Source organism: Lolium perenne, chromosome 3, assembly GCF_019359855.2.
Source record: "Lolium perenne isolate Kyuss_39 chromosome 3, Kyuss_2.0, whole genome shotgun sequence".
Lineage (NCBI taxonomy): Eukaryota > Viridiplantae > Streptophyta > Magnoliopsida > Poales > Poaceae > Lolium > Lolium perenne.
This window is the reverse complement of record NC_067246.2, coordinates 261,246,857-261,269,601: the sequence shown is the minus strand read 5'-3', so window position 1 is coordinate 261,269,601 and position 22,745 is coordinate 261,246,857. Positions and strand designations below refer to the sequence as shown.

Genomic DNA, 22,745 nt, shown 5'->3' with positions numbered 1-22,745 from the left:
CATCTCTAAGAGCAATTTCAATAGTGTAGCTAGCTGCTGGCTATAAGCCAAGTGCCATATCATCTACAGTCAACTTAAAGCTAACATATACAATAGGAGCTATAAAAATATAGTACTTTATCAATATATGGCCCACCTTTCACTCTCATAAAGTGCCTAGAAGCACGTGCTAGAGTTGGCTCTTGCATAAGAGTCCACTGTCCTTCTCTCTCCTCCAACTTATCAATAATATATTATTTTAATTTTTATAGCCAGCTGACTAGGATTTATTGTACTTGTTCTAAGAGATTGATTGATGCTAGCAGCTAGCTAGCTGCTGCTGCTCCGCGCCACTGCGCGCTTACTTGCCGTCGCACTGCTGCGCGCATGCCTGCCATCGCGCCTCACGCCATGATCTGTCGTGTCCGTCCGCCGTGCCCTCCGCCTGAAGCCATGAGCTTGGCTGGCGGTGCATAATTTTAGCAAACTAGTTAGAAATCGGTGGCTGGAGGCGGTTGTACGGACGGCGGCGCTGGAGGAGCGGTGAGAAATCCGTTCAGTTTTTGGTCTGTAAACCGTCATTCGGTCTGTATTAATAGAGGTCGAGTGTGAAATTTTTCGGGCCCCTTGAAGAAGTTTTTCAGGTTGGACAGCGAGTTCAGTCTCTGTTCTGCGCAACTTTCGACCCGAACCTGTAAATCGGCCGGAAAAATACGGTTCCAGCGTGATATACAGGCTCTGTTAGAGATACTCTTAGTATTACCAGGTTTTCTGCACTCTGTAAAGTTGTTGCTTTCTCAGCTACTATTATACTCCCTCCGTGCAGAAATATAAGACGTTGAGGATTTTCTCAAATTTTGGCACGCTAGGACATTTCCCGTTTTACCCCTCCGTCCCTCATTCGTTCACTCTCGCTCACATCGCTCGTTCCCCACTCTCTCCCTCACCGGCTCCACCCGGCGCTGCCTTGCTCCAAACACGCCGCCGCCTGGCTCCCCGCGCCGCCCCTGGTTCGCCCACACGCCGATCTCTACGCCGCCTCGCTCGTCTCCAGAAGTGCCCCAAGATCTGTGAGCGGTGGTGCTCCAAGATCAGATATTTCTGGCAAGAAACAGGCGGTGCCCCATGATCGTGATCAGCGGTGCTCGATCCGTCAACAGCGAATGCCAACGCGGGTCCGGCAGCGGAGGGTGATCTCCCCTTCCTGGCCCTCTTCGACAGGGCGTCCCATCTCCACTCGCTCGCTTCCAATTCCTCCCTCGACCAGGTCCCCTTCGGCCCTTCCGTCCCTCCTCGCTAATCACCATCCCTAGATTTGTGAGATTGCTCCTCGCGTGCTCGGTTCTGCTTGGTTTGGGGATAGGAAGGGATCCGAGGCTAGGTTGCACGGATACGGCTCTAAACTGACGTATCAGGGGTCGGATACGATCGGATATGGGGATACACAGATACGGTGCCGGATACGTATCCCAGCCGTATCAGCCGATTTTTCGCGGATACGTACAGGATACACTGGGATATGTTACGGATACGAAAATACCCTAATCTTCGATGAGTCAACGTATAAAGCGACCAGCACGGCAGCCCCTTCTCTCGTCCTTTCACCTCCTGATCATCTTCAGACCTAGGGTCTCGCCGCCGCTACACCAACTGATCGCCGGCGGCCTGCGCTGCCTCACCGGAGAAGGGATCCAGCCGTGGAGCAGTCCCCTCCGCCGCCTGCCGCTGGATTGTGCGTGTGCCGGACTGTAGGTAAGGTAAGTTTCCGGATCAGAGAAGGGCTCGACACAGATCACTGGCCGCTGTGCCGCCGGACCAATCGCCGGCAAGCAGATCTCTCCGCCGTCCGCCACTGCATCGCAGGATAGCAGGTTAGTTTCTCCTCTTCCCATCTCAATCTCTCGCTTCGTCATGGTCCTGCACTCCTGCTGGCTGCAACGTAGATTGGTTCTGGAGGAAGCCCTTGCACCCTGCAATCTACTAATCTAGTTCAGTAAAGATTAAACATGACACCTTGGTTCTGGAGTGAAAATGGAAACATTTGCAAACTAGCAATGTAATTGTAAGCAAGTAAGCATGATGTTCTTTCCAGTTAGATTTTCATCATTTTTACTATTACCAATTTACTAAATTGTTATTTGACAGCTAGGTGGAAAAAAGAGGGCTGCACCGTTGCAATTGACAAGCTTTTTTTTGGCAAACAACTATATCACGGTACTCCTATACTCCTATATATAGTAATAACACCCATTCTTGAGCAAAAACCAGTAATTTTGTAATGTTTATTATATATATAGAAACGTATCCCCGTATCCGTGTTTTTGGAAAATCGCCGTATCGCCGTATCGCGGTATCCATATCCGTATCGCCGTATCCGGGCAACATAGATCCGAGGGAGACACGAACCCTGACGGCGGCGTATAAAACCGTAATTACCCAACCTTCCCGGGGTTCCGGACGCAACACCTCGCAAGGTTTAATTCGGAAAAACTTGCCGCACCACCGAAGCAACCCATCCTCCTCTCGCGCCGCCGTCCTCCGGCGACTTCTTCCCCGCCGCCGGGTGCGGATCCGCGTCTGCCGGGGGAGGCAGGATGGGGCTGTTGCGGGGGTTCTCGGTGGGGGCGGTGATGAAGCGGATGTGCAAGGCGGTGCTGAAGAAGGGGCTGGGCGAGTTCTTCCTGGGCGAGCTCGATCTAGACCAGCTCGACCTCCAGCTCACCCGCGGCACGCTCGAGCTCACCGACCTCGCCCTCAACGCCGAATTCATCAACGCCCAGGTCCGTCCCGATCCCCCCCCCCCCTCTCTCTCCCGCGTGGGCTTACTTAGGGCGCTGATTGTTTTCCGCTTTCGATCGATTAGACGCGGCGGGATGGGATTCCGGTCGCATCCCGTCGCGATTTGACTGCTGACGAGAATCGAATTATTATGCTGGTGAAATAGACAGGTTGACTGTAGTAGTAGGGTGGTGGGGAGTTGGACGAACTAAGAGCAATTCCAATAGTATAGCCAACTGTTGGCTATAACAAGATGTCATATCATTTGTAGTCATCATATAGCTAACATGTACAATAGTTGGCTATAAGAATGTAGTACTTTACTAATATATGGTCCACCTTTCACTCTCACAAGGTGCCTAGGAGCACGTGCAAGAGCTGGCTATTGCATAGTAGCCCACCTCCCTTCTCTCTCCTCTTCTCTCTCCTCCAACTCATCTAAAATATATTATTTAATGTCTTATAGTCAGCTGACTGGACTCTATTGTACTTGCTCTAATTCAGTTTCATCTGGTTCTGGTTGCAATTGGATGCTGGAACGATGCTACACGCCCAATTTTGGTAGAATTTCCAACTCTTTTAGGTCAATTTGTTAGAATTTTGCCGCAGGAAGGTACTTGTTGATTTCGGTAATCAGGATAGCTAGTCCTCAGCAGTCAGCAGTCAGCACTCACCATCCTGATTAGTGAAATCAACAAGTACCTTCCTGCGCCAAAATTCGCCGCGCGCTCGATCGCCTCCGTCCTCCCCCTGCATCCCTATAACTGCAACGAGCACCGCCACCCTCACCTCTACCGCGTAGACACACTCGAACGCCTGCGGCCGCCTTGTCACCGTCGTCCTCGTCGGAAACGTACCGCGGGTACTGCCGCACTCGATACAAGCTCCCGATCGATCCCTTCACCTTTTCTCTGCGCCAGCTACACCTTGAGCATCGCCATGATGACGCCTACGCTTAGCCGTCCTCGCCTTGCCCCTTCGAGCACCGGAGGAGCCATGCCGTCGACGCTCCTTCTCAGCACCCGCTGGTCACCTCCCCATCTATAAATAGAGGAGCCCCGAGCACGAACTCTTCACAGCAACTCACTCTCCTCTCATCCTTGCTTCTTCTCAACCAGTCAATTAGACACCACCTCGCCGGAGCAGCAGCAATTTCAAGCCGAAGTCCGCCGGAGCCCTGAGATCCTCGCCGCCGATTGACGCTTCCCCACGCCTCGCCGACGCTACCAGGAGCTTCCTCATCTACGTCAACATCACCGCGCACCTCGCCCTCGATCGCCGGAGGCCTGGTACGCTTGCCGACCCCCTAGGCACGCCGTCTGATCGTCGGGATCTCGTCGGAGACGATGACGATCCTCGACCACCCGATCTGTTTCTAATCCGACGGATCATATCACGCGTACCGTTTCGCTCGTCTAAGAGCCACTGATGGGTGGCCCCCACCTCGTCAGGGCGGCCCACTCGCACCAGATGCTTGTTGGGCTGCGCAGTGCTGTTTAATTTCGTTTCGGCCGATCTTCTTTTCCCGCGCGGCCCAAATAATTCAAGTCGTGTTTAACTGTTTTAGCTCATTTCAAATACTGCTGCCTACTTGAAAATTAAATAGTTTGAAACCTACAACTCCAAATTTAGCAAACTGCCTATCTCTGGAAAGCCCATGAATTTATCTAACTAATGCCACTGGTCCCACCTCCAATTTCGTAGTAGAATTAAAATGCTAAAAATAACAAGACAGGGACTTTTACAAATTGAAACTTTATTTAAAATTCAACCATAATTGATTTTGAGTTGATTCCAACTCTCATAAATCACAATTGATGTCCTCTAACTGTTTTTGCAATAATCTAGTCATGTTGTTTGTATGATCATGGACTAAATCAAAATAATGGCTATGTAGCCATTTCTAGTGCATTTAAATCTTGTAATTCAAATTCTATAAATAGTATGAGAGGTACTCTCTCATTTAAATCTTGACCCTAAGTAATACAATAAGAGGAAATGACCTTAGGCTAATAAACCTCTGATTGTTATTACTTAGAGATTTTAAATCATTTAAATGTTAGTCTTAAATGGTATGAGGTGTAGCACCTCATTAAAATTATACTCCCATATAATAGATATGGAATGTTGACCTTGGTCAACTTATATTTCATACCTGATTATTATTTGAGGAGATTAAATTTGAATAGGATTGAATGAGAGGGAATTATTTTCTCTAAGGATATAAATAGCAAATCAAAGTAATAGTATAACGAGAGGAAATTATTTTTCTCTTAAATAAGAACCAACCAAGTAATTCACCATGCCATGAATGATATGATGCTAGAATTAGTGTGTGAACTCTTTGGTGTGTTTTAGTCTAGTATGTAAGATTGGTTTGGTGTTTATACCTCGTATTCGTATATAGACGCTAGTAACGAGGAGTATCAAGAGGAGGAAGCCTACTCCCAGGAGGAGGAGGAGAACTTTGACAACTACCCTGCTCAAGGCAAGCTAATACCCTTGCCAACCACCATTTATTTCAAAGTACTTTTTGATTTATGATTCACTTGGTCTAGAGTAGAATAAGATTTAAGGTTAGCTTAGAGCAAATCAAAACTAGATAGCACCCCTCATGAAATAGTTGCTAGTGCTAATCAAATAAAATTTGACTACTCTAGATGGAAACATGGTGAAGTGAAATGACTTTGAAAGAATGTGAATTTGAAGGTGACATGGTTGATTTGGTGAATTTAAATGAAAACTGATGATTGGGTTTGAATGCGATACCCTTCCAATTATACAAGTACCCCCATAATACCTGATTATGGGTAGGGCTTAACTAGAAATTTGTGTATTTTAGTATGGGTTCCCTCTAAACAAGCATCATAGGGGTTACGCCGATGCTGCCTCCGTATATGTGAAATGATGTGAATGTGAGGTGAATGTACGACCCAAGCCCTGTGCAGTTCCCGGGTTAACAGTTGGTTTTCACCGGGAGGCCAAGCTCATGGGGAGAGGTGCCTATACTAGTATATATAAGTGAAAGGTTAAGGTTGATGATCCGCGTACTGAGTTACGATGATTCGGGGTTATCCTCGACGGATGTAATCAAAAGTTGTGGCACAAGAGTACAACATCTGCAGAGGGTTACACCTATTCGAATAGTCGTATCCACGGTTACGGACGATTGGAAAGGCCATACAGTTCCGTTATCAGATTTTGATCTTAAAAAGGAATGGTGAATTGAAAGGTGATTTGACTTGAATCACAAATGATTTGTGGGAATGACACTAATGTTCCCACTTGAGTTAGTCTAGCAAATGATAAGTCTTTACTAAATGTTTAGTGAACTAAACTGGGCTTTACGCAAATAAACCTAGAGCTTAGCATCCCTTAATATACTTGAATAGTAATTACAGTAGTATTAGTTTGCGAGTACTTTAAAGTAATCATGGATTTGTCCCTGGCTATTCAAATGTCAGACTTTGAAGGGGAGCAACAGTATCAGGATGACGGACAACAGGACGTCTACGATAACTAGGATCGTCTTCTAACGTCAAGCGTTGCCTGTGGAATAGATAGTCCACTACTACTTCGCTTCCGCTACTATTTGTGTTGTTGAACAATCTATTTGTGTAATATTGGAGCATGTGATCTATGGTTGTAAGACAAGTATGTGTTGTAATAAATGATGACTCTATGCTACTTAACTATTATGTCTCGCAAAAACAATATTCCTGGGATTGCGAGGTATGGCATAATAGGCATCTGGACTTAAAAATCCGGGTGTTGACAAGTTGGTATCAGAGCCATTGTTTGACCTTAGGAGACCCTAGTTAGAATGGACGTTCGAAAATCTTAGTTTCAAATTCAATGAATTGACTAGTTACAAAAACATATTCACCCTCTTACCTTTGAAGAATCTTGTACCAAAACTTTAAATTCATGCTCTTTCTTATGAGTTAATTAAAATTTTGAACACTTGCACTTCTCTAACTTACTCATCTAATCCCTCTACAGATGGAGCCTATCATCCCGGCGGAGCCTTTCGTTCAGACGGAGTTCTACCAGCTCGGGAATGGTGGCGACATGATCTTCGAGAGGAATCTCTTCGCCCTGTCGGAGTTTCTTGGTCGCCCACCTCCGGAGATCTTCGGGGGTCAAATCAATGACCAGCCCGGAGGTCAGCTCCAATGGGTCATCATGGTTGACCTCTGCGGAAGGTTCACGCTTCCCATGAGTCAGAGGATCCAGTTCTCCTTCCGGGAGAACAACTGGGCAGACGGGCTCGCCCGTGGACTACAGGAGGGGCTCGCACGTCTGTGCGGGCAGAACGCCCTGGATCTCGAGGGGGAGCGCTTTGCTTACTATGCAAGGCACAACTCTCTTGGGGTGCCCATGAACCTGCCGTCGCACCCCCAGCTGAGGCACCATGTGGATCACCTCGACTTCATGTTGAGTGAGACCCGCATTGACTTGGACAACTCCCGCGAGTACGCCAACCACACCCACCTCCAGCTGGCTCAACAGGCGGAGACCATCAAGGTCATCGCCAACGAGCGCCGGACTCTCCGCCGCCTCAACCTGAAGAAGGACTACACCATCAACCGCCTCAAGGCCAAGATCGCCTCACTGAAGGCGACCATCGAGACCCAAGTTGAGCAGCTCCGAGACTTGGAGGGAGAAGGTGAGGGGGAAGACATCCAGGGGACGGCTACTCCTACGTGAGCAACGACGACGACTACGAGGAGGAGGAAGACGACAACCTGGTCTTCCACCCTTACGAGGATGGCCACGAGCACCTTGCAGCCGGGATAGACAACGTCTACCCGATCAACGTCGATGGAGAGTAGTCCCATCTGAGCACTTGCGTCCCGTGATTTGTATCGGTCCTTTGTATCCGCCCCATGTATCGTAGATTGTTGAAAGGGTTCTTCAAACCCTCCGGTTTGTTGGTTTGTAATATTTGCTACCTTAATGACTATGTTTGTGTGTTTAAGTTCATCATATCAAGAATCAAGTTTTAAACTTTGTGAAATTTTATCCCAAAATAAGCCATAGAAATTTCCCTCTCGTCTCATGATCTATATCCCTGTTCAGATGGCACCCCCAACTCGCAACATGACTCAGGAGGCAATGATGCAGATGTTGCAACAGATGATGGCTGATAGAGAGGCTGAAAGAGCTGAAAGGCAAGCCAATATCGCTGCACTCCAACAGATTGCTCAGGGCAATCAAGGCCATGGAAACCACGACCACCCGGGGTCAAAGTTGAAGAACTTCCAGAACACCAACCCACCGGTGTTTAGCAAGACGGAGGAACCCCTCGATGCAGATGATTGGCTCCAAACCATGGAGAACAATCTTGAGGTTGCCGGAGTTGAGGACAACAAGAAGGTGCTGTTTGCCACCCACTATCTGGCAGGACCTACACGTGCCTGGTGGACGAGTGCCCGCGCATTGAATGCGGGGCAAATGATGACTTGGACAGATTTCAAGCTCAAGTTTAGCAAGTATCATGTGCCCCCGGGTCTGATTAAGAAGATGAGGGATGAGTTTAGGGAACTCAAGCAAGGCCGACTAACCGTGGTAGAATACCGCGACAGATTCCTCACTCTGTCAAGGTACGCCCCGGATGAGACGGACACTACCGAGAAGAGGAAGGAGAGGTTCCTGAATGGACTGCATGATGAGATGCAAACTGTGTTGGTCAACATCCTTTTTGCTGACCTAGAAGCCCTTGTTGACTCCGCCATCCAGATGGAGGGGAAACTCCACCAAGCCAATGAGAACCGCAAGCGCCGCATGATGAATCAGAGTGGGCCCAGCAATATCCACAAGTATCGCCCCAGCTCAAGCGGAGGGTTTGCCCCAAGAAACAACAAGCCCCCGATACAGAATTCACGTCCGGGTTATCAGAACCGGAGTGGAGGAAACCCCAGGCCAGGAGGCCACTACAACAACAACAACTACAACAACAACTTCAACCGCGCTCCGCCCCGAGCCCCCAACCACCACAACAACAACTCCAACACCGCTCCAAGGACTGGGAGCAACGCCGTTCCCATCACCCCCAAGGACAAGTCCACCATCAACTGTTACGAGTGCGGAGTGGTGGGGCACTACTCCAACGAGTGCCCCAAGAGGCTCGCCAAGACTGCCGCCAACACCTCTGGCCCTGCTCAGCAGCAACGCCGTGTCGCCAACGGCAAGAAGTTCGCCCCCAACAACCCGAACAACCGTAGCGGCCGCCTCTATCACATGAGTGCGGAAGAAGCTCAGGAAGCCCCAGATGTGGTGCTGGGTATGTTCTTTGTTAACTCAATACCTGCAAGAGTGTTGTTTGATTCTGGAGCATCGCATTCGTTTGTTACCGAAGATTTTGCATGTACTAGTAAGATTCAACCTATCAGTTTGAAGCATGTCATGATAGTTCAAATACCTGGGTCAACAACTAAAGCTAGAAAAATTTGCAAAGATGTGCCTATCAGAATTCATGAAATAGAATTTTATGCAAATTTGATTGTCCTGGGAGCCAAAGGTTTGGAAGTAGTCCTGGGTATGGACTGGATGTCGAAACATCATGGACTGATTGATTGTGCCAAGAAGGCCATCACCATGACTAGTAGCACCAGAATAATAGTCGAGCACATATCTGAAAGACTGCCCAGAAAGTTTACCTGCAACCAAAGTCTAGCCAAACCCACCTTGGATCAGATCAGGGTCGTTTGTCGATACCCCGATGTGTTTCTTGATGATTTACCCGGTATGCCCCCAGATCGGGATATCGGGTTTATCATTGAGTTAATCCCTGGAACCGGACCCATAGCCCAGAGAGCCTATAGCATGAACCCGGCAGAGTTAGTGGAACTGAAGAAGCAACTGGATGATATGCTATTCAAAGGTCTGATTCGACCAAGTGCGTCGCCTTGGAGATCACCAGTTTTGTTTGTGGACAAAAAGGATGGTGCCACTCGTTTATGTACGGATTACCGTAAGCTTAACGATGTCACCATCAAGAACAAGTATCCGTTGCCAAAGATAGAAGATCTGTTTGACCAACTGACCGGTGCCAAAGTGTTCTCGAAGATTGATCTGAGGACTGGTTACCACCAACTGAAGATTCGTGCCACCGATATCCCCAAAACTGCCTTTACCACCAGATATGGATTGTATGAGTACAATGTCATGTCATTTGGATTGACCAATGCCCCCGCTTACTTCATGAATCTCATGAATAAGATCTTTATGAACTTCCTGGATAAGTTTGTCGTTGTCTTCATCGACGACATCCTTATCTACTCCAAATCCGAAGAAGAACATGAGCAACATTTGGAAGTGGTCCTAGATACCCTTCGGGAGCATCAGTTGTATGCCAAGTTCAGCAAGTGTGAGTTATGGTTGAAGGAAGTAGGATTCCTGGGACATATCTTGTCTGCAGGAGGAATTGCCGTTGACCCCTCAAAAATCAAGACTGTTGAAGAATGGAAAGCCCCAACCACTTAGACTGAAGTCCGTGCATTTCTCGGATTGGCGGGATATTACCGCCGGTTCGTTGAAGGATTCTCGAGCATAGCAAGACCGATGACTCAGTTGTTGAAAAAGGACAAGAAGTTTGAATGGACTGACAAGTGTGAAGAGAGTTTCCAACAGCTCAAGAGCAGATTGACATCAGCCCCAATACTGGTTATGCCGGACATCACCAAGCCATTTGATGTGTACTGTGACGCCTCCAAGATTGGTCTTGGATGTGTGTTGATGCAAGAAGGCAAAGTGATATCTTACCTGTCAAGACAGCTGAAGCAACATGAGCAGAACTATCCAACCCATGACTTAGAGCTAGCAGCCGTCGTTTTAGCCCTGAAAGTATGGCGTCATTACCTCATGGGTAATCGATGCGAGATCTATTCGGTTCACAAGAGCTTGAAGTATATCTTCACCCAGAAGGAGCTGAATATGAGGCAGCGCAGATGGATAGAGCTAATCAAGGATTACGATATGGAAATCCACTATCACCCCGGCAAGGCCAATGTGGTAGCGGATGCTCTGAGTAGACTGCCGTGTCAGTTGAACTCCATGATCGCAATCGAGCAACCCAGCCTGTTTCAAGAGTTTGAACAGTTTAGACTTGAACTGGTTAGCGAAGGATTTCTAGCCAGCATTGAACTCCAACCCACCCTGATTAGCCAGATCAAGGAAGCCCAGAAGGGAAATGCTAGCATTGACGGGATCAAGAGCCAAATAGCTGCGGGAAAGGCACCAGGATTCACCGCAGATGAAGAAGGAGTGCTATGGTACAACGGACGCCTTTGCGTGCCGTCAGATTCAGAGTTGAAGCAAGTTATTCTGAAAGAAGCCCATGACACCCTTTACTCCATTCATCCCGGGGGAACCAAGATGTACCAGGATCTGAAGGAACAATTTTGGTGGCATGGAATGAAGAGAGAAATTGGAAGCTACATCGCCAAGTGTGACATCTGTCAAAGAGTCAAAGCAGAACATCAACGCCCCGCAGGACTGTTGCAACCCCTACAGATTCCCGAATGGAAGTGGGATTCCGTAGGAATGGACTTCATCACCGGACTGCCCAAATCTAGTAAAGGGAATGATTCCATCTGGGTAGTGGTCGACAGATTGACCAAAGTCGCCCACTTCATCCCCGTCAAGACCACCTACCAAGGACCGAGGCTCGCAGAGTTATATATCTCAAGGATAGTCAGCTTGCACGGAACTCCGAAGTCGATAGTATCCGATAGAGGATCCCAATTCACCTCCAGATTCTAGCAGAAAGTACATGAAGGACTCGGAACTCGGTTGAATTTCAGCACAGCCTATCACCCACAGACGGATGGACAGACTGAACGAGTCAATCAGATACTGGAAGATATGTTGAGAGCATGTGTGCTAGAATATGGATCCAAGTGGGAAGACTGCTTGCCGTACGCAGAATTCTCATACAACAACAGCTATCAAGCCAGCTTGCAGATGGCCCCCTTTGAAGCACTGTACGGAAGGAAGTGTCGTACCCCTCTGAATTGGTCGGAAGTCGGAGAGAGTCAAGTCTTTGGACCAGATATTCTCCGAGAAGCTGAAGAGAAGGTTCACAAGATCCGCGAGTACCTCAAGACAGCCCAATCCAGACAGAAGAGTTACGCCGACAAGAGACGCCGAGAGATGACCTTCGAGATCGGAGATTTCGTATATCTCAAAGTGCCCCCCCTTAAAGGAATGCAGAGATTCCAGCTTAGAGGAAAGCTTGCACCCCGATATGTCGGACCTTTCAAAGTCCTGAGTCGCCGAGGGGAAGTGTCTTATCAACTGGAGTTACCGGAAGAAATGTCAGCGGTGCACAATGTGTTTCACATCTCGTTACTCCGGAAGTGCTTAGAGGTACCTGAGAAGACCGAGGTTTTCAAGAACATCGATCATCGAGCTGTGGATATCAACTCAGATCTGACATACCGCGAAGTACCTATTCGCATCTTGGAAGAAGCTTTCAGAACCACCAGCACCAGGAGTATCAAGTTTCTGAAGATCCAATGGAGTAACCACACCGAAGAAGAAGCCACTTGGGAGAGAGAAGACTTCATGAAGACTGAGTACCCAGATCTCTTTAGTACCTAATTTTCTTTAAGATCTCGGGACGAGATCTTTTGTACGGGGGAAGGGTTTGTAACATCCCAAGTTTCAAACAAATAAAATAAAGAAAGAGATTTCAATTACTCAAAATTTGCAACAAACAAAAACTTTTTCTATGCATATAGTGTCACATATAGTTTCATGCATAGTGTGCTTTTCTATTGTGCTTTTGCCATGATGAGTGTTGATGTGTTGATCACTTGCTATTAAACCCTAATTCATGATCATAGCTCCTCAATTGGAGAGAAATAAAAGAAACACAAAATTTGGCCAAATACCCTCACATACACAAAAGGCCAATTATTCAAATCATCACCAAAGGCCACCATTGCTTGATCTATTGCTTGTAGAATACTTATATAGCATAAACAAACACAAATGCATCAAAGAAACCAGAATCAAATCAAAGAAAATCTCAAAACCAACATACATATGATAATGGCCGAAATTGAGTTTTATAAAATGTTCCTCACTTTACCCCTCTGGTTTGGACTTTTCTTAAACTAACTTGGTCAACACTTGCCATGTCATCCAAGACCTTGTCAAAGTGAACAACTTTGCTGTTGACCACCCATGCTGACTTTGACCAGGTTGACCAGAACAGAGATGACAAGAAGGGACTTTGAAACAAAGTGAAGATGACCACATTTTTGAAACTTTGCAAATCAACTCCAAAATGAACACCACCACCACCATTCTATCACATTAATTATATAAATGAGTTGCACCAAAAAGAATTCCAAAATTCAACAAAAATGTTCTTGCGGCCATTGTGTCGAACAGTTGGCAGGCATGTTTCCAGAATTGTGTTACATGCAATTACACACTGGTTTTTAGCCTAAACCATCTTTATCTTGTGATCATGAGGTTCTTCTGCATCCCCTGCATCAAGCCTAGTACTTGCCATGGTCGATTAAAGTGAGGAGAGAGCTCCTTTCTCCTCATACCGTACCATGCCGGCCACCTTTGGCAACCCTCTCTCTGGCCTCCCTCTCTCATCAAATCCTTGTCCTGGAGCATCTACACAGCACAAGGACACTGACGGTGCACGGCCCTGGCTCGCGCGCGCACAGCATTGGCCAGGAGAGGCGCGTCCAAAACCATGACAGAGCATGCCAGGCCACGCGGTGAGCGCGCTCTGGACGCGCCAGAGCGCCGTGCGCTCGATCGCCTTCGTCCTCCCCCTGCATCCCTATAACTGCAACAAGCACCGCCACCCTCACCTCTACCGCGTAGACACACTCGAACGCCTGCGGCCGCCTTGTCACCGTCGTCCTCGTCGGAAACGTACCGCGGGTACTGCCGCACTCGATACAAGCTCCCGATCGATCCCTTCACCTTTTCTCTGCGCCAGCTACACCTTGAGCATCGCCAGGATGACGCCTACGCTTAGCCATCCTCGCCTTGCCACTTCGAGCACCGGAGCAGCCATGCCGTCGACGCTCCTTCTCAGCACTCGCCGGTCACCTCCCCATCTATAAATAGAGGATCCCCGAGCACGAACTCTTCAGAGCAACTCACTCTCCTCTCATCCTTGCTTCTTCTCAACCAATCAATTAGACACCACCTCGCCGGAGCAGCAGCAATTTCAAGCCGAAGTCCGCCGGAGCCCTGAGATCCTCGCCGCCGATTGACGCTTCCCCACGCCTCGCCGACACTACCAGGAGCTTCCTCATCTACGTCAACATCACGGCGCACCTCGCCCTCGATCGCCGGAGGCCTGGTACGCTCGCCGACCCCCTAGGCAAGCCGTCTGATCGTCGGGTCTCGTCGGAGACGATGACGATCCTCGACCACCCGATCTGTTTCTAATCCGACGGATCATATCACGCGTACCGTTTCGCTCGTCTAAGAGCCACTGACGGGTGGCCCCCACCTCGTCAGGGCGGCCCACTCGCACCAGATGCTTGTTGGGCTGCGCAGTGCCGTTTAATTTCGTTTCGGCCCATCTTCTTTTCCCGCGCGGCCCAAATAATTCAAATCGTGTTTAACTGTTTTAGCTCATTTCAAATACTGCTGCCTACTTGAAAATTGAATAGTTTGAAACCTACAACTCCAAATTTAGCAAACTGCCTATCTCTGGAAAGCCCATGAATTTATCTAACTAATGCCACTGGTCCCACCTCCAATTTCGTAGTAGAATTAAAATGCTAAAAATAACAAGACAGGGACTTTTACAAATTGAAACTTTATTTAAAATTCAACCATAATTGATTTTGAGTTGATTCCAACTCTCATAAATCACAATTGATGTCCTCTAACTATTTTTGCAATAATCTAGTCAGGTTGTTTGTATGATCATGGACTAGATCAAAATAATGGCTATGTAGCCATTTCTAGTGCATTTAAATCTTGTAATTCAAATTCTATAAATAGTATGAGAGCTACTCTCTCATTTAAATCTTGATCCTAAGTAATACAATAAGAGGAAATGACCTTAGGCTAATAAACCTCTGATTGTTATTACTTAGAGATTTTAAATCATTTAAATGTTAGTCTTAAATGGTATGAGGTGTAGCACCTTATTAAACTTATATTTCATACCTGATTATTATTTGAGGAGATTAAATCTGCATAGGATTGAATGAGAGGGAATTATTTTCTCTAAGGATATAAATAGCAAATCAAAGTAATAAGTATAATGAGAGGAAACTATTTTTCTCTTAAATAAGAACCAACCAAGTAATTCACCATGCCATGAATGATATGATGCTAGAATTAGTGTGTGAACTCATTGGTGTGTTTTAGTCTAGTATGTAAGATTGGTTTGGTGTTTATACCTCGTATTCGTACATAGACGCTAGTAACGAGGAGTATCAAGAGGAGGAAGCCTACTCCCAGGAGGAGGAGGAGAACTTTGACAACTACCCTGCTCAAGGCAAGCTAATACCCTTGCCAACCACCAAGTGCATAGCTCTACAAGAGCAAGGCACTCTCACACTTTATTTTATGTCTTACCTATCCCATGTTTTTTACCTTGCAATTATTTTGCTTATTTATTTCAAAGTACTTTTTGATTTATGATTCACTTGGTCTAGAGTAGAACAAGATTTAAGGTTAGCTTAGAGCAAATCAAAGCTAGATAGCACCCCTCATGAAATAGTTGCTAGTGCTAATCAAATAAAATTTGACTACTCTAGATGGGAACATGGTGAAGTGAAATGACTTTGAAAGAATGTGAATTTGAAGGTGACATGGTTGACTTGGTGAATTTAAATGAAAACTGATGATTGGGTTTGAATGCGATATCCTTCCAATTATACAAGTACCCCCACAATACCTGATTATGGGTAGGGCTTAACTAGAAACTTGTGTATTTTAGTATGGGTTCCCTCTAAACAAGCATCATAGGGGTTACGCCGAGGCTGCCTCCGTATATGTGAAATGATGTGAATGTGAGGTGAATGTACGACCCAAGCCCTGTGCAGTTCCCGGGTTAACAGTTGGTTTTCACCGGGAGGCCAAGCTCATGGGGAGAGGTGCCTATACTAGTATATATAAGTGAAAGGTTAAGGTTGATGATCCGCGTACTGAGTTACGATGATTCGGGGTTATCCTCGACGGATGTAATCAAAAGTTGTGGCACAAGAGTACAACCTCTGCAGAGGGTTACACCTATTCGAATAGCCGTGTCCACGGTTACGGACGATTGGAAAGGCCATACAGTTCCGTTATCAGATTTTGATCTTAAAAAGGAATGGTGAATTGAAAGGTGATTTGACTTGAATCACAAATGATTTGTGGGAATGACACTAATGTTCCCACTTGAGTTAGTCTAGCAAATGATAAGTCTTTATTAAATGTTTAGTGAACTAAACTGGGCTTTACGCAAATAAACCTAGAGCTTAGCATCCCTTAATATACTTGAATAGTAATTACATTAGTATTAGTTTGCGAGTACTTTAAAGTACTCATGGATTTGTCCCTGGCTATTCAAATGCCAGACTTTGAAGGGGAGCAATAGTATCAGGATGACGGACAACAGGACGTCTACGATAACTAGGATCGTCTTCTAACGTCAAGCGTTGCCTGTGGAATAGATAGTCCACTACTACTTCTCTTCTGCTACTATTTGTGTTGTTGAACAATCTATTTGTGTAATATTGGATCATGTGATCTATGGTTGTAAAACAAGTATGTGTTGTAATAAATGATGACTCTATGCTACTTAACTATTATGTCTCGCAAAAACAATATTCCTGGGATTGCGAGGTATGGTATAATAGGCATCTGGACTTAAAAATCCGGGTGTTGACACTCTGGATGCACACCCCTCTCGGCTTTTTGACGAGACGTGTATCGGGAGAACAGCGGGGAGGTGCTGCCGAAATTCTGTCTCGGATCGGGGTAGAGCTGGGAGAACGTACTCAATCTACGGATCTGGCGGCTGCTAGGAGCCCACCTAGTAGAGTTTCAGGTTGTTGCACGTGTAAAAAAATAAAGATATGATGCATTTATTTCCTATTTGATATATAAATGCTATGTTTGTCTGTTTTGTTGCTGATTAGAGGATGGAAAATCGTGGCTGGATGTACGATGGCAGAATCAGTCAGTGGAACTATACTGATGAATGGGGAGAAAAGACCGAGCAGTTTGTGGATATGGCGTTTGCCATCCCTAGCAGACCTATAACAGTTTGGTGCCCTTGTAGTAAGTGCGCTAACCAAAAGGCACAGAACAAGGAAACTATGAGTATGCACCTGATCAAGTTTGGGTTCACACCGTCCTACAAGATTTGGACTTACCATGGAGAAAAGGCAAAGAAACGTGCTAGGAAGGAGGTGCGGCAGATTCAACCTAGGGGGGAATATGACACTAATTTTGATAGGTGCTTAGAAAACTTGGCTAATGGTAATGTGCCTGAAAGCCCTCATGTAGAGGTGGAGACACCTCAGGATGCGGAGACAAGTGAGGACCCGGAGGAAAACACAAAGGAGTATTATGAGGCTCTGTTTGCTTCGCAGAAACCCCTACATGAAAATACAGAGGTTACCCAACTAGATGCCATCGCTCGCCTTATGGCCTTTAAGTGCCATAGGAACTTGTGTAGAGATGGGTTCGATGAACTTCTGGTAGTCGTAGGTAGCATTCTGCCGAAAGGGCACCTCTTGCCGCAAAACTTCTACTATTCGACCAAATTGCTCAGTGACCTTAAGATGTCATCTCAGCAGATACACGCTTGTCCAAAGGGATGCATGCTATTTAGAGAGGAGCACGCTGACACAAATTATTGCATCAGATGCAATTCCTCTAGGTACTTTGAGGTAGACCACAATGGTGATGGTCAGAAGAGGCAGACCACGATTGCCAAGAATATCCTCCGCTATCTTCCTGTCCTACCGAGGATCCAGCGGCTCTTCATGACCGAGGATACTGCGCAGCATATGAGGTGGGTCGTGGAAGGAAACAGATACACCGACAAGATGATACATCCGTCGGATTGTAGTGCATGGAAGAACTTTGTCAAGAAATTTCCACTGAAAGCAGGTGACCCGAGGAGCGTAGCAGTTGCGATATCAATCGATGGGTTCAATCCATATGGTATGTCGGTTGCAGTATACAGTTGTTGGCCAGCGTTTGTTATTCCCATGAACCTCCCCCATGGCGTCTGCATGAGATCAGAGAACATGTTTGTGTCGATGATAATCCCAGGGCCCAAATACCCGGGTAAGAACATGAATGTGTACCTGGAACCGCTGGTGGATGACTTGGTTCGTGGCTGGGAAGGTCGCGGGATCCAAACATATGACGCATCAAAGGAGTACTTCAATATGTATGTGTGGTACCACACGCCCCTGCATGACCAGAGAATTAACAACATCAGTACAAAATAAAAACATCAGTACGTAGATGTTATCACCAGAATTTGACCGAGTCAGAAGGTGGGCCGCGATCAAGATGGGTTTAAAGATTATATACTGAAGAAATGCGTGAATCGGCCTTATACACGAAGTTGGGCTAGATTGCCCATGTATCTGTAATATAGTAGATCGCATCTTAGATAGAGTTTTACCCGTGCACGGTTAGGTGCACGCCTAAATTAGAAAGTCCCCTGGACTATAAATATGTATCTAGGGTTTATGGAATAAACAACAACCAACGTTCAACCACAAATCAATCCTGGCGCATCGCCAACTCCTTCGTCTTGAGGGTTTCTACCGGTAAGCATCATGCTGCCTAGATCGCATCTAGCGATCTAGGCAGCACAAGCTTATGTTGTTCATGCGTTGCTCGTACTGAAGCCTTTTTGATGTCGAGCAACGTAGTTATCTTAGATATGTTAGGGTTAGCATTGTTCTTCGTATCATATGCTATCGTAGTGCAACCCTTGCATATCTAGCCGCCCTCACACCTATCTTAGGTGTGGGGGCGGCACCCCGCTTGATCTTTATTTAGTAGATCCGATCCGTTACGGTTGCTCCTTGTTCCTCAAGGATTAGTTTAATATCTGCAATAGTTAGGCCTTACAAAGGGTTGGAGGATCCAGCGGCACGTAGGGTGTCGTTTGCTAGTCCTAGACAGGATGTTCCGGGGATCGACCTCGTGTTGGTTTTTAGGCCCTATCTAGGATCGGCTTACGATCACCGTGCGTGGCCGCGAGGCCCAATCGTGAGTAGGATGATCCGATTATGCGGTGAAAACCCTAAATCGTCGTAGATCGCTTTAGCTTTATCTTGATCAAGCAGGACCACCATATATTCGTGCACCTCGTACGAATCATGGGTGGATCGGCTCCTTGAGCCGATTCACAGGATAACCTGAGAGCCGATCGAGGCTCGTATTTAATGTTTACGTGTATGCCATGCAGGAAACTAAGCGAGGCATCTCCATCACCTTCCTGACCAGGTATAGGTCAGGTGGCACGCCCTTGCACCAGCATCGGACGTGTGTACCAGAGGCTTTGCGGGCCGTCGCTCGGAGGGACCAGGGCCAGCCGCAGCCCTAAGTTGTTCCCGGCTCTACTGTGTTGCCCGTCGCTGCCCGCCGGTGGCTTTTGACCGCAACACATTCTGGCACGCCCGGTGGGACACTCTTCAGCAACCATGTCGACATCCACAGCTGAGATGGCTGGCGACCCAGTCACGTACGCAGAGCTGCCTGATGAGCACAAGAAGAGGTACGATGAGCTCAAGGCTCTCTTTGAAGCCGATCTAATCGGCTCTTTCTCGAAGACCCGTTCTCATGGCATCAGGTGGAACGGCTTTACAGCCGAGGGTGCCCTCGACCAAGTAGATCTGTCCACCCCTTCGTAAGAATGTACTGTAGCTCGCGCCGGGAAATTAACTACATGGTAGCTCATTCTGTTTACCGCCATGGCAAAGACAAAGAAGAAAGCAGTCATTCTGGTGGCAAGGACAAAGAGGGGGCCGGTTCAAGCGATCGGCTTCGATATAATGATAAAAGGTACAACAATGAAGACGGTATAGAGTCTTATAATGCTTTCAATATGTCTTTTATGTGAGTTTTTTCTTTGTCTTAGGTTCATACTTGTGTTTGCTTTAAACAACCTTGCTAGCCTAAACCTTGTATCGAGAGGGAATACTTCTCATGCATCCAAAATCCTTGAGCCAAACACTATGCCACTTGTGTCCACCATACCTACCTACTACATGGTATTTCTCCGCCATTCCAAAGTAAATTGCTTGAGTGCTACCTTTGAAATTTCTATTCTTTATCTTTGCAATATATAGCTCATGGGACAAATAGCTTAAAACCTATCGTGGTATTGAATATGTACTTATGCATCTTATCTCTTATAAGTTGCTTGTTGAGCGATAACCATGTTCCTGGGGACACCATCAACTATTTATTTGTTGAATATCATGTGAGTTGCTATGCATGTTTCGTCTTGTCTGAAGTAAGGGTGATTTATCATGATCAAATGGTTTGAGTATACATATTGTTAGAGAAGAACATTGGGCCGCTAACTAAAGCCATGATCCATGGTGGAAGTTTCAGTTTGGACAACAAACCTCAATCTCTTATGAGAATATTATCTGTTGTTGAATGCTTATGCATTAAAGAGGAGTCCACTATCTGTTGTCTATGTTGTCCCGGTATGGATGTCTAAGTTGAGAATAATCAAAAGCGAGAAATCCAATGCGAGCTTTCTCCTTAGACCTTTGTACAGGCGGCATAGAGGTACCCTTTTGTGACACTTGGTTAAAACGTATGCTATGCTATGATAATCCATGTAAATCCAAGCTAATTAGGACAAGGTGCGGGCACTATTGGTATACTATGCATGAGACTTGCAACTTGTAGGACATAATTTACATAACTCATATGCTTTATTACTACCGTTGACAAAGTTGTTTCTTATTTTCAAAATAAAAGCTCTAGCACAAATATGGCAATCCATGCTTCCCTCTGCGAAGGGCCTTTCTTCTACTTTTATTGTTGAGTCAGTTTACCCATTTCCTTCTATCTAAAAAAGCAAACATTTGTGTTAACTGTGCATTGATTCCTACATACTTGCATATTGCACTTGTTATATTACTTTATGTTGATAATATCCAGAAGATGCCACCTTTTGCCCTTTCAGTCCAAATGTCATTTGGTTTTGCAATGTTCTTCCATAGATGATTTTTCTCATGGTATACAGCCGATGCACGGACATCGACTTTAGAGCTAAGAAATAAAGCCGATGCACAGCCATCGACTCTAGTACAATTACACAGGATCTACCCGTTGCGAGTTCAAGACGCGGATTTTCACCAAGTCAGTCTTCAGTTCAGCTTCAAGGCCTTCTGCTTCCTTGAGGGAGTGAACAATGAGAGCTTCCTCAGCTGCAATGAGCCGATTTTGGTGCCCGAACTTTCTCTTCGAGGACTTCCAACCCTTTACGCCAGTTCAAGCGATCGTCGAAGCGTCGCTTTGGCATGCAAGGCAGCCTTTTGCTCATTAAGCCGTTGGTGTTTCGTCTACAATATCGGCTTTCAACGGAAGAAGAGGCGATCGATGGGGGCAAGTTTGGCTGGCTCGGCATGGTGGCTGTCTCAGAATTACATGAGTTCAAAGCCCTTTGTCTGATCCGTGTATCCTCACCGCTATTCTCGCCTTGACTGAGGCTCGGGGGGCAGCTGGCCTGGTAGATGCTCTGTTTTAAAAGCCGATTGGGGTGTCATCGGCTGGTCCTTCGTCGAAACCTTCTTCAAAAATGGGAGTTTACGCAGAAGTGGAAGAGGCAAGACATCATGATGGAGGATACTGCGACGGTTCTGCTCTGCCACGACATGACCCGACGAAGGAAAAGCAAAATGATTTTGGAATTGTCATTTCCAAAACCAGGGGGGCATGTGTTATCACCAGAATTGGACCGAGTCAGAAGGTGGGCCGCGATCAAGATGGGTTTAAAGATTATATACTGAAGAAATGCGTGAATCGGCCTTATACACGAAGTTGGGCTAGATTGCCCATGTATCTGTAATATAGTAGATCGCATCTTAGATAGAGTTTTACCCGTGCACGGTTAGGTGCACGCCTAAATTAGAAAGTCCCCTGGACTATAAATATGTATCTAGGGTTTATGGAATAAACAACAACCAACGTTCAACCACAAATCAATCCTGGCGCATTGCCAACTCCTTCGTCTTGAGGGTTTCTACCGGTAAGCATCATGCTGCCTAGATCGCATCTAGCGATCTAGGCAGCACAAGCTTATGTTGTTCATGCGTTGCTCGTACTGAAGCCTTTTTGATGGCGAGCAACGTAGTTATCTTAGATATGTTAGGGTTAGCATTGTTCTTCGTATCATATGCTATCGTAGTGCAACCCTTGCATATCTAGCCGCCCTCACACCTATCTTAGGTGTGGGGGCGACACCCCGCTTGATCTTTATTTAGTAGATCCGATCCGTTACGGTTGCTCCTTGTTCCTCAAGGATTAGTTTAATATCTTCAATAGTTAGGCCTTACAAAGGGTTGGAGGATCCAGCGGCACGTAGGGTGTCGTTTGCTAGTCCTAGACAGGATGTTCCGGGGATCGACCTCGTGTTGGTTTTTAGGCCCTATCTAGGATCGGCTTACGATCACCGTGCGTGGCCGCGAGGCCCAATCGTGAGTAGGATGATCCGATTATGCGGTGAAAACTCTAAATCGTCGTAGATCGCTTTAGCTTTATCTTGATCAAGCAGGACCACCATATATTCGTGCACCTCGTACGAATCATGGGTGGATCGGCTCCTTGAGCCGATTCACAGGATAACCTGAGAGCCGATCGAGGCTCGTATTTAATGTTTACGTGTATGCCATGCAGGAAACTAAGCGAGGCATCTCCATCACCTTCCCCGACTGTATAGGTCAGGTGGCACGCCCTTGCACCAGCATCGGACGTGTGTACCAGAGGCTTTGCGGGCCGTCGCTCGG

General features: G+C 46.6%; 1 protein-coding gene across 7 annotated transcripts; it reads left to right on the top strand.

Moving 5' to 3' along the window:
• The first annotated feature begins 1,538 nt into the window (after positions 1-1,538).
• Positions 1,539-7,777, top strand: LOC127344169 (uncharacterized). 7 transcript variants are annotated; one of them, XR_011755972.1, is made up of 3 exons: positions 1,539-1,850; positions 2,125-2,193; positions 5,165-6,753. XR_011755972.1 is itself a non-coding variant. In XM_071828465.1 (3 exons), the coding sequence occupies exon 3, from the start codon at positions 6,760-6,762 to the stop codon at positions 7,465-7,467; it is 708 nt and encodes a 235-aa protein (XP_071684566.1). In that variant the 5' UTR covers positions 1,539-1,850; positions 2,125-2,193; the 3' UTR covers positions 7,468-7,777. The 7 variants fall into 7 exon arrangements, 3 of the variants coding, with proteins under 3 accessions (XP_071684566.1, XP_071684565.1, XP_071684564.1); XR_011755973.1 differs by having other exon boundaries at positions 1,539-2,049; positions 2,129-2,193; XR_011755971.1 differs by having other exon boundaries at positions 1,539-2,049.
• The last annotated feature ends 14,968 nt before the right edge of the window (positions 7,778-22,745 follow it).